The sequence below is a fragment of the Pecten maximus genome, chromosome 14 (genome assembly GCF_902652985.1).
Source record: "Pecten maximus chromosome 14, xPecMax1.1, whole genome shotgun sequence".
NCBI classification, from domain to species: domain Eukaryota; kingdom Metazoa; phylum Mollusca; class Bivalvia; order Pectinida; family Pectinidae; genus Pecten; species Pecten maximus.
The window spans coordinates 31398211-31415177 of NC_047028.1; the positions used below are offsets into that span (position 1 = coordinate 31398211).

Consider the following 16967-nt stretch of genomic DNA (forward strand, 5'->3'; position numbering starts at 1 on the left):
GAAGGGCAATCCTTTTTGTATACGACCACTGATCATAGCAGGCCACTGGTGTTAGCTGACCACTGGTCATAGCTGACCACTGATCATAGCAGGCCACTGATCATAGCAGGCTACCGATCATAGCAGGCCACTGATCATAGCAGGCTACCGATCATAGCAGGCCACTGATCATAGCTGGCCACTGATCATAACAGGCCACTGATCATAGCTGACCACGGATCATAGCAGGCCACTGATCATAGCAGGCCACCGAACATAGCAGGCCACCGATCATAGCAGGCCACGGATCATAGCTGGCCACTGAACATAGCAGGCCACTGATTATAGCTGACCACTGATCATAGCAGGCCACCGATCATAGCAGGCCACGGATCATAGCAGGCCACCGAACATAGCTGACCACTGATCATAACAGGCCACCGATCATAGCTGACCACTGATCATAGCAGGCCACTGATTATAGCTGACCACTGACCATAGCAGGCCACGGATCATAACAGGCCACCGAACATAGCTGACCACTGATCATAACAGGCCACCGATCATAGCTGACCACTGATCATAACAGGCCACCGATCATAGCTGACCACTGATCATAGCAGACCACTGATCATAGCAGGCCACTGATTATAGCTGACCACCGATCATAGCAGGCCACCGATCATAACAGGCCACCGATCATAGCTGACCACTGATCATAGCAGGCCACTGATCATAGCTGACCACTGATCATACCAGGCCACTGATCATAGCTTGGCAGAATGAAATATAGAAACAAACCTACTCTATCATATCTTTGTGTAAGTAATCATTTCAGCTGACTAGCAAACATGGATAGAATACCCAAGAGATCATTTTGCTGCAGTCACACAATCTGACGATCTTTCAGCAGCATTTGTCTCATGGGTTGAAACAACTTGTATGTATTTCATTGACCAGTTTTATTATAGCGGGCATGAACTGACAAGGTCACCAATGGTAATCTGCATTAAAGAAAAACAAATCCCTCAGTGGATGTGTTTTATAGCACCACAGTGACTCAGTCAACAGTACACGCATGACTGTATATCAACAACACTTTAAACAAAGATGATCAGACAGTCAGACATTGTCAAAAATCAATTTGATTTTCTCTGGAGAACTGTGAGGTAACTGTCAGGGATATACAGTTGATATCACCTTTATACAATAAAATACGAACATTTCTCTATATTGTCACCAATCATGGTACTGAGGTACACAGTACAGAGGATCATTTTCCAGGCAACGTAAAAGATGTACCAACTAAGATGTTGATATATCTAAACAGGAAGACAGTATTGTGTAAGTTAAGTTCATCTTACACATTTATATAAAATACAAAACCTTTCACTCCACGGTCATTATAAAGTCAATGTCAAAGCTGCATTTTAGCTATACATACAGTTACACAGGGTTTAGTACATAATATAACCAGTCACCTCAAAGGTAAATAAAAAACTGTGATGTACCCCATAACAATTCACATCTTACATACATCTGATGTATATGGGAGAGGGAAAGGTAAAGGTCTCAGGGGTGACGATCCATCCTGGGTGTCACCATGATCCTGCACCATTATACGAGTCAGTCCAGTATTCCTTTTCAATCTTCAACTACACGTAACCCTTGTCCAACGCTTTGGGGTTCTGAGAGTGGGAAATTCGCCTCCGTTTGACCGGGACCTAAATTGCCCAACATTTAGAATCACCAGATCGACACAGCCTTTCCCCCACAGTTTTTGCGGAGAAAAAAATCACACACTGTTTCCCTCTTTATAGCCAGATTTTTTTTTTTATAATTTGGTTAGATGGAAAATTTAGATTCCTTCTGAATACTAGATTCCTGACATTCACATAAATACAGAGATTATTTATTCCTGTGACAAAATAGTGACCAATTTACAATCCACATATTACTGAAGTAAGCACATCTCAGAGGAATGTTATTTCAACATTGATATAGACCCCCCCTCCTAAACCCATTGTGCGGGTTGAACATTTCACATGATTGTAATACATTTTTGAAAACTATAAAGAATCTTGAACCTCATCTGTTCTTAAGAAGAAACACCATTTTATGAACCAGTAAGTGGTGGGAGATAATTTAGTCCTATAACAGGCTCAAACTTTCCTCCTTGTGACACAGGTGTGAAAAACTTCCAATTATCAAGTTTCTATTGATTTGTATCGACTAACCATTGTCACCATGGTGAGTGATATAATACTCTAAATACCAAATCCTGTGTTAGTAATTTTAGCACTACAAGTCACAAAGTCTATAATTCTTACCATGTTTCCTTTCTGAGATTAGCATGGTAAAAAAACAAACAATAAAACATCAATAGAAATTGGCTGTAAACATTAATATCCATTCAAATCTGTACAATATCTATCAACACTTTAGCATCATATCTTATCTTTAACAAATGGCAATGCTGCTTCCAAAACCCATAGGGAAATGAATAGAGTAATTTTGTTAACATTTCCTTCACCGCTATATTAATTTGTTATCAAGGGTGTATGCTATGTCACTGTAATATGACCTCCTTTGTAAAAGAGTTCCATAAAGGGAAGTTGTGAATTATCTAGCAATGATTCAGGTCAATATTAGTTATATGGACACTTGAAAGTTGAAAGAAAATCTGAAAGGCTAAAAAACTTTTAATACAAGAGAAATACTGACTGAGGTAAACTCCAATGTATACTGGGTAATGTGATATAGTGACTGAGGTAAACTCCAATGTATATACTGGGTAATGTGATATAGTGACTGAGGTAAACTCCAATGTATACTGGGTAATGTGATATAGAGACTGGGGTAAACTCCAATGTATACTGGTTAATGTGATATAGTGACTGGGGTAAACTCCAATGTATACTGGGTAATGTGACACAGTGACTGAGGTAAACTCCAATGTATACTGGGTAATGTGATATAGTGACTGAGGTAAACTCCAATGTATACTGGGTAATGTGATATAGTGACGGAGGTAAACTCCAATGTATACTGGGTAATGTGATATAGTGACGGAGGTAAACTCCAATGTATACTGGGTAATGTGATATAGTGACGGAGGTAAACTCCAATGTCAGACCTGCCAACCTTTCAAATTCAAAAATAGTAATTTGGCCCATTTTTGAGCAAAAAAGAGTAATTCTTAACAATTCTTGCCAAATCTATTGCATCAAAAAGAGTAATTTGCTACTATTTCGAGAGAAAAAAAAGAGTAACGACCACCACAAAATAGTAAAGATTACTATAAAATAGTAGTAGTTGGCAGGTCTGCAATGTATACTGGGTAATGTGATATAGTGACAGAGGTAAACTCCAATGTATACTGGATTATGTGATATAGTGGTCGAGGTGAACTCCAATGTATACTGGTTAATGTGATATAGAGACCAAAGTAAACTCCAATGTATACTGGGTAATGTGATATAGTGACAGAGGTAAACTCCAATGTATACTGGGTAATGTGATATAGTGACCGAGGTAAACTCCAATGTATACTGGGTAATGTGATATAGTGACTGAGGTATACTCCAATGTATACTGGGTTATGTGAGATGCATAATTTACCCTGTCCTTAAATTTTACTCTCCATATACGTATGAAATAATTTGCTCCTGAGTAGAAAGTAAGTGTTTTATGTTTAAAAAGCATACTTCATCTAAGTGTTATATTGAAGGCCAGAACTTTATACAAGCTAAATAGCATACATTCTAACTTAAATGAAATTTAAATATTCAAAAGAAAACCTTTAAAACTGTAATCATCAAACTATAAATGTTGTGGACCTTGCATATCACAAAAATATTTATTTATTTTTTTAAATTCGACAGAGTTCCCGGTGCGATCCAAATGCCGTAAAATTGTGGTGACAGTGCAAATACATGGGGTAATTATGATATCAAAATATGCATGAATTAAAATTCAAATGTTGTCAACAGTTAATTAAGTGTGTGTCATTAGACTCAGCTGTCAAACACGAAGTGTATTTGCCTTGAATCAAAATCTCAAAAACATGTTTTGAATTAAAATAAATACTGTATTAAAAGTTTTATTAGCAGGTACTTAGGGACAGTGGTGTCATATATAGGTTTTAAAATTTTGTTGCAATATGCATGCAGATATTAAATAAGGTTCATTCTGTACAACTAGTGCCCAGAGATCTCTCTCTTTAAATGGTATCTAAGTGTATGTATAAGTTGTATATATGCATGTTGGTGCATTTCAATAAATATTTGATACAATAATTGCAATATTCTATATCCATGCCCTTTTAGAAAAGTGCTGACAGGAATTTTTTCTCAAATAAATATGAACACCTAAAACCACACCAGAATTTTTAATTTATTTTTCCTACACTGATATCTATTTAATATTGAAGGTTCGATACAGTCATGTGCTTAGATATATATAACACCAGCATGCAAATTTATACAATATTTATTTTTGTCATGAAATCTGACTTTTACCCGTAGTACCTTCAATAAAATTTATCATGATCCTTCATAAACAGAGGTGAATATCTTATGAGATAAAGGCAAAACTTTTGACATGGTGAGACTTAGCTTTAGAAAAAGTATCTCCCTCGCATAAAGAACAATAATATCTGTACCAGCTGTATGACTGTGTAAAATCTAAGTTACTGCGGAAATATTGATCAACAGAGGTTTAACAGGTGATGCCTGAAGTACACAACATACTATTTTATAGGGCACAACAATTTTCTTAACCAAAATGTGTTTTTGGACATTTAATCAGAGGCTGTCAAACATAATGTAACATATGTTTGTCGCCATAAATGGAGCAGTACAGAATCAGACTACCGAATAGAAAAGAAACGATAATATGCCTAAATGAAATATTTAATTTATTGCACAACAGCAAAACTCTACACACTATTTACCTTGAAAAATAGACAGAAGGCTCTAGAAAATTTAGCGCAACAACACATGGGATAAAACAGTGACCAGACGGAGTTGGCAGGCTTTGGTCCCGATCGTAGAGGGTACGTGCCGTAAGAAGTACGGTAAACATTACAGGGGGGGATGTCTCGAGACACGCCTCGGTACTTCCTCTAGGAGAACAAAGACGGGAGACTTGTCATCATACACTTCTCTCCTTGTAAAGACACAATATATATACAGTAGATCCAGCCTCGTGATAACGTGAGTGCCCCCTGGAGTTCTAATTTGACAGGAGACCTTGAGGATTAAATACATTTTTTTTCTATATTTCACAAAGACAACAATTCAAATCCTCAATTTAATGACCAATACAGAAATTTCTTGTTAAAGATTCCATAGTTATTGAAATATTTAAGCTTTGACTCTGGTTAAGTAATTGAATCGTGTCTCCCACAGTTTTCTAGATGAAATTGTTCAAAACATAACAGACACATAGACAGATGGTGAACCATACCCGGAGACTACCGTAACTGTTAAATGATAGCTAAAAAAAAAAACCTAGAAATATAATTTAAAATCACAAAATATGATTTTCTGGCAAACTTAAACCTGAATCTTGTTATTTAAAAAGAATGATGCTCACATGCTTTTCTAGAAAAATAAAACAGAAAATAAACATCACAGCCAACGACAAACTATTGTCTTCATGCTCTCCTCCTGTCAACCCTTCGATCAATAACTCCACAGAGCTGACAAACTACATGGCAGTGGACATTTGTCATTTAATTCAGTTTGGGAATATATTGTACACCATGGCGACGAAAACCAAATGATATCAGAAGGAGAAAAAGTGACAGCGGAATATCGGTAGGACAGAAGTATCAGAATACTGACACAAAAATGAAAACTGAAAGGGACGGCAAAAATCATGGGAGGAGGGTTCACTTTATGATAGAGGATAAACTGAGAGAATTCATCTTGTTAAGTTTTTGATCCAAACTGAAGATTTTGGAAAATGATTATTTCTTCTAAACTGTCTTTATCACTTATACCTTAATTCTAACAGTACCATGATTGAGTTTTAGTAACATAATCAAACCAATTTGTGAAGGCTTTCTAGACGGGTTAGTCCAGTGTTACCATTTGGACCCCTCAACAGCTATACAATTTTGTGTTATCCATAACTGTATATTTATAATGATATATCTATATAAGTATGCATTACCTACAGCATGCACAAGCAGAAGAGTGCATGTCGATCCTTTGGCCAGGTTTTTGTCTACTATTGTGTGTAGGGGTTTACAACTCTATTGGGAAGTTGTGATTAAAATTTTTGTGATTTAATACATTATAAGGTTATTAACATCAAAATGCTGTGTAAAGTCTTACTTAAATAAAGTGACATAAAAAATTTCTCTCCAGACAGAAAATGGAATTATACATACCATAATATGTTCCTATATACAAAACATCAACGCAGCTTAAATTGGTAGAAACCCTATCTCCAACTTTATGAAAATATAAATGTGTCATCTGAAATTCTTTAACGTTTATTTTCTTTTTTTTCAAACAACACTTCTTGGTTCATTTTCTAAAATTCTTCTCAGTAAATCTTGGCTACAAGCAACTGAATTTGGACAAATTAAGCTGAACAAGATCTTTTAAAGAAGATGAGCCCATCAACCTGAGGATATGTAGTTCAGTTCTGTTACACATCTGTATTGCCAATGTTGATGTCAGTGTAGTGTGTCTTACAAAGTAACCTAATACCACTGATCAGAAAAGGTAAATTCATAATCATAGAAATCCTGGACAAAATCAATTTAATTTACAAATGGATATCTAATGAAAAAAAAAAAAAAATGTTTTCACTTCAATATTTCATTTTTTTTAATGACAATCACAGATATATTCTAAAGATTTTTTTTTACCAAATATTTTGGGGCTGAAAATACTTTGACCACACATTAATTTCCCTTAGACTGATCAGTGGCAATGAGAAAATTCTACATAAAAACTCAGTGAAATGAAAACCAAAAATTAAAAAACAGCCGAGAGGAACTTATCGGTGAGGTGGAAGCAACATTGCCAGGTACGTGTCATCAAATCATAAAAGTTTTAAATCATAAATTTTACAGCCATATGGTAAATAAGAGACGAGAATCTACAGTGACACAAAATCAAATCTGGACATTCAATCAAAAGCTAATCATGAATCAGGGAACTACTTGTACTTTAAATGTTTATAAATCAATATTTTTACTGCTTCAATGCAGAAATAGAGTTGCTCTCTTTACGGCAGTAGATATGAATGTAATATTAAGATTTTCATTCAAATTTATGCAAAATAACACAAAGTCTATTCTACAAAGTAACAACTTTTCACACCAGTTCCTATCACATGAATTCTTATACAGTATTTCCTTGATCTCTGTAAATCAATCCATTGGTTCATATGTAGTTAATCAATTAAAATTCAGAAGCAAAATTTCGAGATCAATATCAAGTTTTCTTTGTTGAAGTAGTACCCAACTAAAACAGAACTTGTTTAACATTTCTTAGAAGTGTTAAAAATTGATTTATCTCATCAGTTTTTAAATGATAACAACATTTTAAAAATAACTTATTATGTAGCAAAATAAGAAAAACTTATTAAGCTGAAATTCCCTAGAATCATCAATAGGAGCCCAGATTTCCCAGATTTTAATCTAAGTTAAAAAACCAATCTTTCCAAACAGAAATATTAAATATGTTCACAATTGTTTATTTACATCAGTAAGTTTACTGATCATACATAAAGTAATTAAAACGATCTTGTAATCAACACAATAAGAGCACTGTGTGCTTACTAAAACACAGATGCGCTTATTAAAATTATGTACATGTACATGGAAAATCTGGGTGGAAAATACATGCCTTTATATATAGCAAAAACAATTCAAAATCTTTGGTTAAAAGAGTCGAGATTATAATGGTAGATCGGTGAGGTAAGGAAGATTTATATGTTTTAACCAAAACATCGATCATCTTCTCCTGAAAAAAGATCGATCACAGGGACAGGTGGGCTTATTCGGTTGAATACGTACAGTATAGTATATATTATATTAACTCAATCCAGAAAAGATCTTCTTCCATTGAAATAATTCATCTTTAAGATAATAATTTCTTGTGTAACCGATATGATAATCAGAACTACTCGAAGGATGATAAACAAAACATGCCGAGTTGAACTTGTGATCGATACAAAAGTTATATATATTTTACTGTAATGAAATTTTTCATAAATTAAAGTCAAACATCAATTTGTTAGAAGATTCATGCATAAACGTAGAAAATTGTGAAATGTAGTCGGGTTAGTTTCAAACTGTCTTCATAACAAAACTGAATTATGAGCATATTACATGTATACAAATCATATTCATAAGCAGTACTTTGTAAATACAAAATCTATAAATATTACACAAATAAAGGCAACCAAACTATCCATCCTTCATTTCTAGGATAAACATCTAAATGTTTAGTAAATAAACTTTCTCTGGTTTATTTCTCAAATTTCACAAAGCAAAATTTTGAAAATTGTTGCAAATTAAAGCAAGAATTATAAGCTTCATTTGAAGAATAACCCAACCTCTCCTTAACCCTATTTACCCATCCCCCTCATACATCCATGGGTCAATGGCAGGTTGGGACATGTCCCTGTAAATAACCAAACCTCACCTTACCCCTATTTACCCATACCCCACGTAAACTCACCACAGACTGGGACATTATCCCTGTCAATAACCCAACCTCACCTTACCCCTATTTACCCATACCCCACGTAAACTCACCACAGACTGGGACATTATCCCTGTCAATAACCCAACCTCACCTTACCCCTATTTACCCATACCCCACGTAAACTCAACACAGACTGGGACATTATCCCTGTCAATAACCCAACCTCACCTTACCCCTATTTACCCATACCCCACATAAACTCACCACAGAATGGGACATTAACCCTGTCAATAACCCAACCTCACCTTACCCCTATTTACCCATACCCCACGTAAACTCACCACAGACTGGGACATTAACCCTGTCAATAACCCAACCTCACCTTACCCCTATTTACCCATACCCCACGTAAACTCACCACAGACTGGGACATTATCCCTGTCAATAACCCAACCTCACCTTACCCCTATTTACCCATACCCCACGTAAACTCACCACAGACTGGGACATTATCCCTGTCAATAACCCAACCTCACCTTACCCCTATTTACCCATACCCCACGTAAACTCACCACAGACTGGGACATTATCCCTGTCAATAACCCAACCTCACCTTACCCCTATTTACCCATACCCCACGTAAACTCACCACAGACTGGGACATTATCCCTGTCAATAACCCAACCTCACCTTACCCCTATTTACCCATACCCCACGTAAACTCACCACAGACTGGGACATTATCCCTGTCAATAACCCAACCTCACCTTACCCCTATTTACCCATACCCCACGTAAACTCACCACAGACTGGGACATTATCCCTGTCAATAACCCAACCTCACCTTACCCCTATTTACCCATACCCCACGTAAACTCACCACAGACTGGGACATTATCCCTGTCAATAACCCAACCTCACCTTACCCCTATTTACCCATACCCCACGTAAACTCACCACAGACTGGGACATTATCCCTGTTAATAACCCAACCTCACCTTACCCCTATTTACCCATACCCCACGTAAACTCACCACAGACTGGGACATTATCCCTGTCAATAACCCAACCTCACCTTACCCCTATTTACCCATACCCCACGTCAACTCACCACAGACTGGGACATTAACCCTGTCAATAACCCAACCTCACCTTACCCCTATTTACCCATACCCCACGTAAACTCACCACTGACTGGGTCATTAACCCTGTCAATAACCCAACCTCACCTTAACCCTATTTACCTGACCCCACGTAAACTCACCACAGACTGGGTATTCCTGTCAATAACCCAACCTCACCTTACCCCTATTTACCCATACCCCACGTAAACTCACCACTGACTGGGTCATTAACCCTGTCAATAACCCAACCTCACCTTACCCCTATTTACCCATACTCCATGTAAACTCACCACAGACTGGGACATTAACCCTGTCAATAACCCAACCTCACCTTACCCCTATTTACCCATACCCCACACAAACTCACCACAGACTTACCCCTATTTTCCCATACCCCATGTAAACTCACCACAGACTGGGACATTAACCCTGTCAATAACCCAACCTCACCTTAACCCTATTTACCCATACCCCACGTAAACTCACCACTGACGGATCCAGAGCAGGCTGTACCTGGGACATGAAAATGTCCCACCACAGTTGAAGGAACTCTTGGTTGTGACCAGAGTCTGGAAGGGGCTGTACTGTCTTTGAGGATGTGTTGTAAGGGTGATGCCAAGGTTTAGTGGCTCCAATGAAATGTACAATCTTCACGTCTTGTTTAAATCTGAGAAAGAAAGACAATAGAGATTTTCAAGTGTTAAACTTTAAGAATTTAGAACTTTGTCAGACCTTTTTACAGTAATTCAGTTGTAATATTCCCTCTTGTCATCAATATTACAAGACACGTGATGAAATAAATAAAAGATGCCGTGATGAAATCACATGATTGTTTTGGCTGTGGAAAACTTACCATTCAAGTCATAATTAGTGAGACTTAAAGAAAAATAATTGGCTTATTTTGTAATGCATCCTAGCTATATTTATAACAGTAAAAAGAATCTTGCATCTGAGTCAATACAACATGAAATTTATTGAACTTGTTCAATAATTTAATATGGCATTCACCAAATTAATTTTCTTCCAGGGGTAGAATTACTTGACGGTGTGAGTTATAATGTGGATATGAAATTCATGAGATATGCTTTGTATGGACAGATGTATATGTATGGACAGATGTATATGTATGGACAGATGTATATGTAAGGACAAAGTGATTATTATGTTTGTGTTTTGGGGTGGAGGGGTGGATAGGGGGTGTAGGGTGATGTGTGTGCGGGAGGGGATGGAGGGGCTGTAGGGGGTGTAGGGGGTTGTAGAGGGGTGTAGGGGTGTAGGGGCTGTAGGGGCTGTATAGGAGCTGTAGGGAGGTGTAGGGGCTGTAAGGGGCTTTGGGGAGGTGTAGGGGGTGTAGGGAGGTGTAGGGGCTGTATAGGAGCTGTAGGGAGGTGTAGGGGGTGTAGGGAGGTGTAGGGGTGTAGGGAGGTGTAGGGGCTGTAGGGGCTGTAGAGGCTGTAAGGGGCTATGGGGAGGTGTAGGGGCTGTAGGGGATGTAAGGGGCTGTGGGGAGGTGTAGGGGTGTAGGGGATGTAAGGGGCTGTGGAAAGGTGTAGGGCTGTAGGGGATTTAAGGGGCTGTGGGGAGGTGTAGGGGCTGTAAGGGGCTGTGGGGAGGTGTAGGGGCTGTAGGGGCTGTAAGGGGCTGTGGGGAGGTGTAGGGGCTGTTGGGGATGTAAGGGGCTGTGGGGAGGTGTAGGGGCTATAGGGGCTGTAAGGGGCTGTGGGGAGGTGTAGGGGGTGTAGGGGATGTAAGGGGCTGTGGGGAGGTGTAGGGGGTGTAGGGGATGTAAGGGGCTGTGGGGAGGTGTAGGGGGTGTAGGGGCTGTGGGGAGGTGTAGGGGCTGTGGGGAGGTGTAGGGGGCTGTAGGGGGTGTAGGGGCTGTAAGGGGCTGTGTGAAGGTGTAGAGGTGTAGAGGAAGTGTAGGGCACTGAAGGAGTGTAAGGGGCTCCAGGTGGTGTAGGGGGTGTAGGTGTAAAAATACATGTTTTACCTAGACATTTATCTCGTTACTTACTGTGTAAATGTTGGTAGACATTTATCTCGTTACTTAATGTGTAAATGCTGGTAGATATTTATCTTGTTACTAACTGTGTAAATGTTGGTAGACATTAATCTTGTTACTTACTTTGTAAATGTTGGTAGACATTTATCTCGTTACTTACTGTGTAAATGTTGGTAGACATTTATCTTGTTACTTACTGTGTAAATGTTGGTAGACATTTATCTCGTTACTTACTGTGTAAATGTTGGTAGACATTTATCTCGTTACTTACTGTGTAAATGTTGGTAGACATTAATCTCGTTACTTACTGTGTAAATGTTGGTAGACATTAATCTCGTTACTTACTGTGTAAATGTTGGTAGACATTTATCTCGTTACTTACTGTGTAAATGTTGGTAGACATTAATCTTGTTACTTACTGTGTAAATGTTGGTAGACATTAATCTCGTTACTTACTGTGTAAATGTTGGTAGACATTTATCTTGTTACTTACTGTGTAAATGTTGGTAGACATTAATTTTGTTACTTACTGTGTAAATGTTGGTAGACATTAATCTTGTTACTTACTGTGTAAATGTTGGTAGACATTAATTTTGTTACTTACTGTGTAAATGTTGGTAGACATTAATCGTGTTACTTACTGTGTAAATGTTGGTAGACATTAATTTTGTTACTTACTGTGTAAATGTTGGTAGATATTAATCTTGTTACTTACTGTGTAAATGCTGGTAGACATTTATCTCGTTACTTAATGTGTAAATGTTGGTAGACATTAATCTTGTTACTTACTGTGTAAATGTTGGTAGACATTTATCTTGTTACTTACTGTGTAAATGTTGGTAGACGTTAATCTTGTTACTTACTGTGTAAATGTTGGTAGACATTAATCTTGTTACTTACTTTGTAAATGTTGGTAGACGTTAATCTTGTTACTTACTGTGTAAATGTTGGTAGACATTTATCTCGTTACTTACTGTGTAAATGTTGGTAGACATTAATCTCGTTACTTACTGTGTAAATGTTGGTAGACATTTATCTCGTTACTTACTGTGTAAATGTTGGTAGACATTAATCTCGTTACTGTGTAAATGTTGGTAGACATTAATCTTGTTACTTACTGTGTAAATGTTGGTAGACATTAATCTCGTTACTTACTGTGTAAATGTTGGTAGACATTAATCTTGTTACTTACTGTGTAAATGTTGGTAGATATTAATCTTGTTACTTACTGTGTAAATGTTGGTAGACATTTATCTCGTTACTTACTGTGTAAATGTTGGTAGACATTAATCTTGTTACTTACTGTGTAAATGTTGGTAGACTTTTATCTTGTTACTTACTGAGTAAATGCTGGTAGACATTAATCTCGTTACTTACTGTGTAAATGTTGGTAGACATTAATCGTGTTACTTACTGAGTAAATGCTGGTAGACATTAATCTCGTTACTTACTGTGTAAATGCTGGTAGACATTTATCTCGTTACTTACTGTGTAAATGCTGGTAGGTAACTGTAGAAGGCTTGTGACACTACGTTGTATATAAAAGGTAAATGTCTGGCTATATCTTTGGTGGCCCAATCACTGAAGTATATATTTAGAAGCCCCTGATCTCCACCTGTAAATAAAGGTTACGGTTAACCCAACATACAATGTATGATGCAGACTTCTTATTACCAAATTGCAAGACTTTTCCAGGAAAGGGCCGATATTCAAGGACTAATACTGCAAGACTTATTTTTAAACTGGATGAGTAACTTAGAGTTAGATAGAGTATCAATAGGATATTGGGTACCTGGTACCCCTCTCAGGTACCCCTCAAAACAGGAAAAACATTCTTTCATCTGTGTCGACAGTAAAAACTGAATGCAATGTCTCCCTGTATGGCAGAACGCATCAAAAAATTATATATATCAAAAGCTATTCAATACACTGAAAACATGAAATTTTTAAATCAAAAGTTCGTACTAAAAATTGTGTGAGTTTGGACTTACCATCAAAACTTCCTTTAGCTAATGCGAAATCTAGCAGATTTGTATAGGTCTCCTCAGAGGGTCGGAACACAAAAACTCCAGAGTTAAAACAGTCGGGCCAACCAGCGTCCGGGGCTGCAGATAATTCTTCTCTATCCAACAGCTCATCAACATTTTTTAGGACCTGAGAAAATACAATGTAAGCATTAATGTGTTGATGAAAGAGAGAGCAGAATACATACATACAATTATAAGTATTAATTATCTTGTGAACTGCCCTAAATTTTGGATTGGTTTAGTTTTGTATTGTTTAACATTCTATCGACAGTTAAGGTCATTTAAGGATGGTTTTCCTTGTGTACAAGATGCATGTGTTTGGTAAATGCTGGTGTGTCTTAGGAGGCTGTTGTATATAAGAGACCAACCAACCAATTGTTTTCCCATAGACTTAAGTGTTAAAGTTTTGGATTATTTCATTCAAATTCTTGAATTGAATATGACGATTATGGTTTATAACAAAAATTTAGGGTCTGATATAACACCTAATCAAAAAAAAAAGTTGGGTCCTTCAGCTCAAATTTTCTCTAGGGTAGCCATTTTGAAAATAGGTGAATTTTGCAGTAAAAATTCTCAAAAATCTTAAATGTTTACCTGTTTACTATTATTACGTGAACTTTTGGGAAAAAAACCAACAGGACTTACGAAATTTATATCAACATTTCTTATTGATAGTAACCTATCAGGCTACATATCTATTTTCTCACTTCATAACATACTGGCCAATCAGTGGCTGCCAGACATTTTATCCTTGGCTCAACTTTCTATACACAGGGGATGTTTCAAAAATATATTTTTTCAATTGGTTGGTTGTGCTAAAGAGGATATTAGTAACCACCAATGTTAAAGACTGGCATGTCTCAGCCAGGGGACATAACCCAAAGCCTTCAAGGGAGATCACTCAACATAAACGGTTAGTGAGGCAAGGGACTGTCCTAAGGGGGCTATCAGGCCTCAAGATTTTGCAAAGAATTGACAAGCTGTATTTTTACATTAGCTTATCTCTTCTTCTGTAAGAAACTTGGAACATGTGAGATTAAAAATGCAAGCTTGTCTCTTGTCTATGTTTTATTTTATATTCAGACAAGGGCCAATCTAAGCTTTTTTTTTCAAATAACTTTAAAGTTTAAATCTTCTAGCTTTTGGCAACAATAATAATGAAAATATGCTAGAAATTCATGTATGACCTGACCAAATGGTATATATGTTATCTACAGAAATTGATTAGTCCAGCCCCCATAAATAACATAATACACATTATAAGTATTAATGTAGCTAAACAATAACGAATAAATAAAAAAACATCCTACATTAAATCAGAATTCTGATTTTGGTTTTTTTTTTCTATAAAATTTGCACAATTTTTAATAAACTGCTTCTGAAATATTGAAAATATGATATGATATATACTCAATATGCATTCAATCCAGCTCAAATATATATATTATGAATAAAGAGAATACCTTTTCAAGCTTTAAATCCTATGTCTAAGGTTATTAAGCTAAAATATAATGGTATATTGATAGTATAGCCATTTCTTAAGTAAAAGTCATGAAAAAATTACTTGGTTTGCAAATTTTTTTTTTTGGGAAATTGGTCTTAAAGCATAAACATAAGATAAATGATTTAATTAATCAAACAAAGCCTACCACAGACTATATATGTATCTGTTGAGAAAGGTTTCTTGAAATGTCAACAGAAATAAGCAAGCTCAATGTATACAACTTGATTGCACACTGATAATGTTGAAATTTTGCCAAACAGATTTGTCATGTATATAAACAGGTGATGTCACGTAGGATTAGACATTTAATCATGTTTTACACCGAGTTACAACATACAAATAGCATTATGGAATTTTTTTTTTTTTTTTGATAAAATGTCACATTAACATTACATAATATTTCGGACCTATTGGCACTCACGATTGTAGATGTTCAGTGATTACATTAAGTGTGAACTTTTCTTTTTCTTTTTTTCCTCGTAAAGAATCATTATCTCATATATCTAGTCATAACGAGTAATGGTAATTGTTTATTTTGATTTCCCCTACCAGTCCCAAGATTTAACATGCACAAGAGACACAGAGGAATGTTAAAATGCAATTTAGGAGAGAAGTTTACCTATAACAATTTAGGAGAGAAGTTTACCTATAACAATTTAGGAGAGAAGTTTACCTATAACAATTTAGGAGAGAAGTTTACCTATAACAATTTAGGAGAGAAGTTTACCTATAACAATTTAGGAGAGAAGTTTACCTATACAAAGTTAGGAGAGAAGTTTACCTATAACAATTTAGGAGAGAAGTTTACCTATAACAATTTAGGAGAGAAGTTTACCTATAACAATTTAGGAGAGAAGTTTACCTATAACAATTTAGGAGAGAAGTTTACCTATAACAATTTAGGAGAGAAGTTTACCTATAAAAATTTAGTTTTGTGTTCACCCTCAAAAGTGAATGCACACAACTAAAAACTTCACTGTTTTTTCTCAGGAATATTTATAATTTGTAAATAATTTATAAATAGGGCATACATAGAATTTCAAACTTTCTCATGATATATTCTTCATATGATAAACAGAATCTCAAACTGTCACTTTGAATACATAAGTCATACAGAATTTGTTTCTATTTTCTTCCATTTCCCTGGGTACAATTTGTTATGTTGTATTACTTACTAAAGTATCAGCGTCGAGGAAGACGGCTTTGTCGAACATTGTGAGTCGCCAACAGTGGAACTTTGTGAAGGTCACATTGAGATCTGGTCGTCCCAACAACTGAAGGTTGGAGGCATCCTTACTGTCTAGAAGGTTGACTTCATACAGTAAGTCAAACACTCGCCGAAGCTGATTCCTGTCAGGGAAGAAAACAAATCAAACCTATTTTTATCAGTGCTAGAATTTGATTATCAGCGTTAGAAGTTGATAGAGAATTCATAATCAATTATCTGGTATAATTGGTATAAGTGCCAAGCAATTGAGTTTTAATTCGTGAGAATAATAATTTGTCAGTTTAATACAATTAATTAATTAATCCTAATACTTACATATTGTTAGCTAATGTTAAATATTTTTTGAAATGTTTAATTGTAAGATTTGTCAAGAATCAGACGAACTGCTTACTTATTTACCAGGTACTATAAATAAAAGCCACATGAAA

General features: G+C 36.3%; 1 protein-coding gene across 3 annotated transcripts in view; it reads right to left on the reverse strand.

The window, feature by feature from the left end:
* LOC117342448 (glycogenin-1-like) overlaps positions 1-16967 on the reverse strand; it is a 48760-nt gene that overhangs the window by 19461 nt on the left and 12332 nt on the right. For 2 of the 3 annotated variants that reach the window (XM_033904607.1, XM_033904609.1), the window contains exons 3-6: positions 16487-16661; positions 13772-13934; positions 13269-13395; positions 10265-10445 (exon numbers count right to left, since the gene is read on the reverse strand). In XM_033904607.1, the coding sequence (XP_033760498.1) occupies positions 10265-10445; positions 13269-13395; positions 13772-13934; positions 16487-16661 (646 nt within the window). Of the gene's footprint in view, positions 1-2309; positions 2322-10264; positions 10446-13268; positions 13396-13771; positions 13935-16486; positions 16662-16967 lie in introns of all 3 variants that reach the window. The other variant, XM_033904608.1, reaches the window with a different exon arrangement.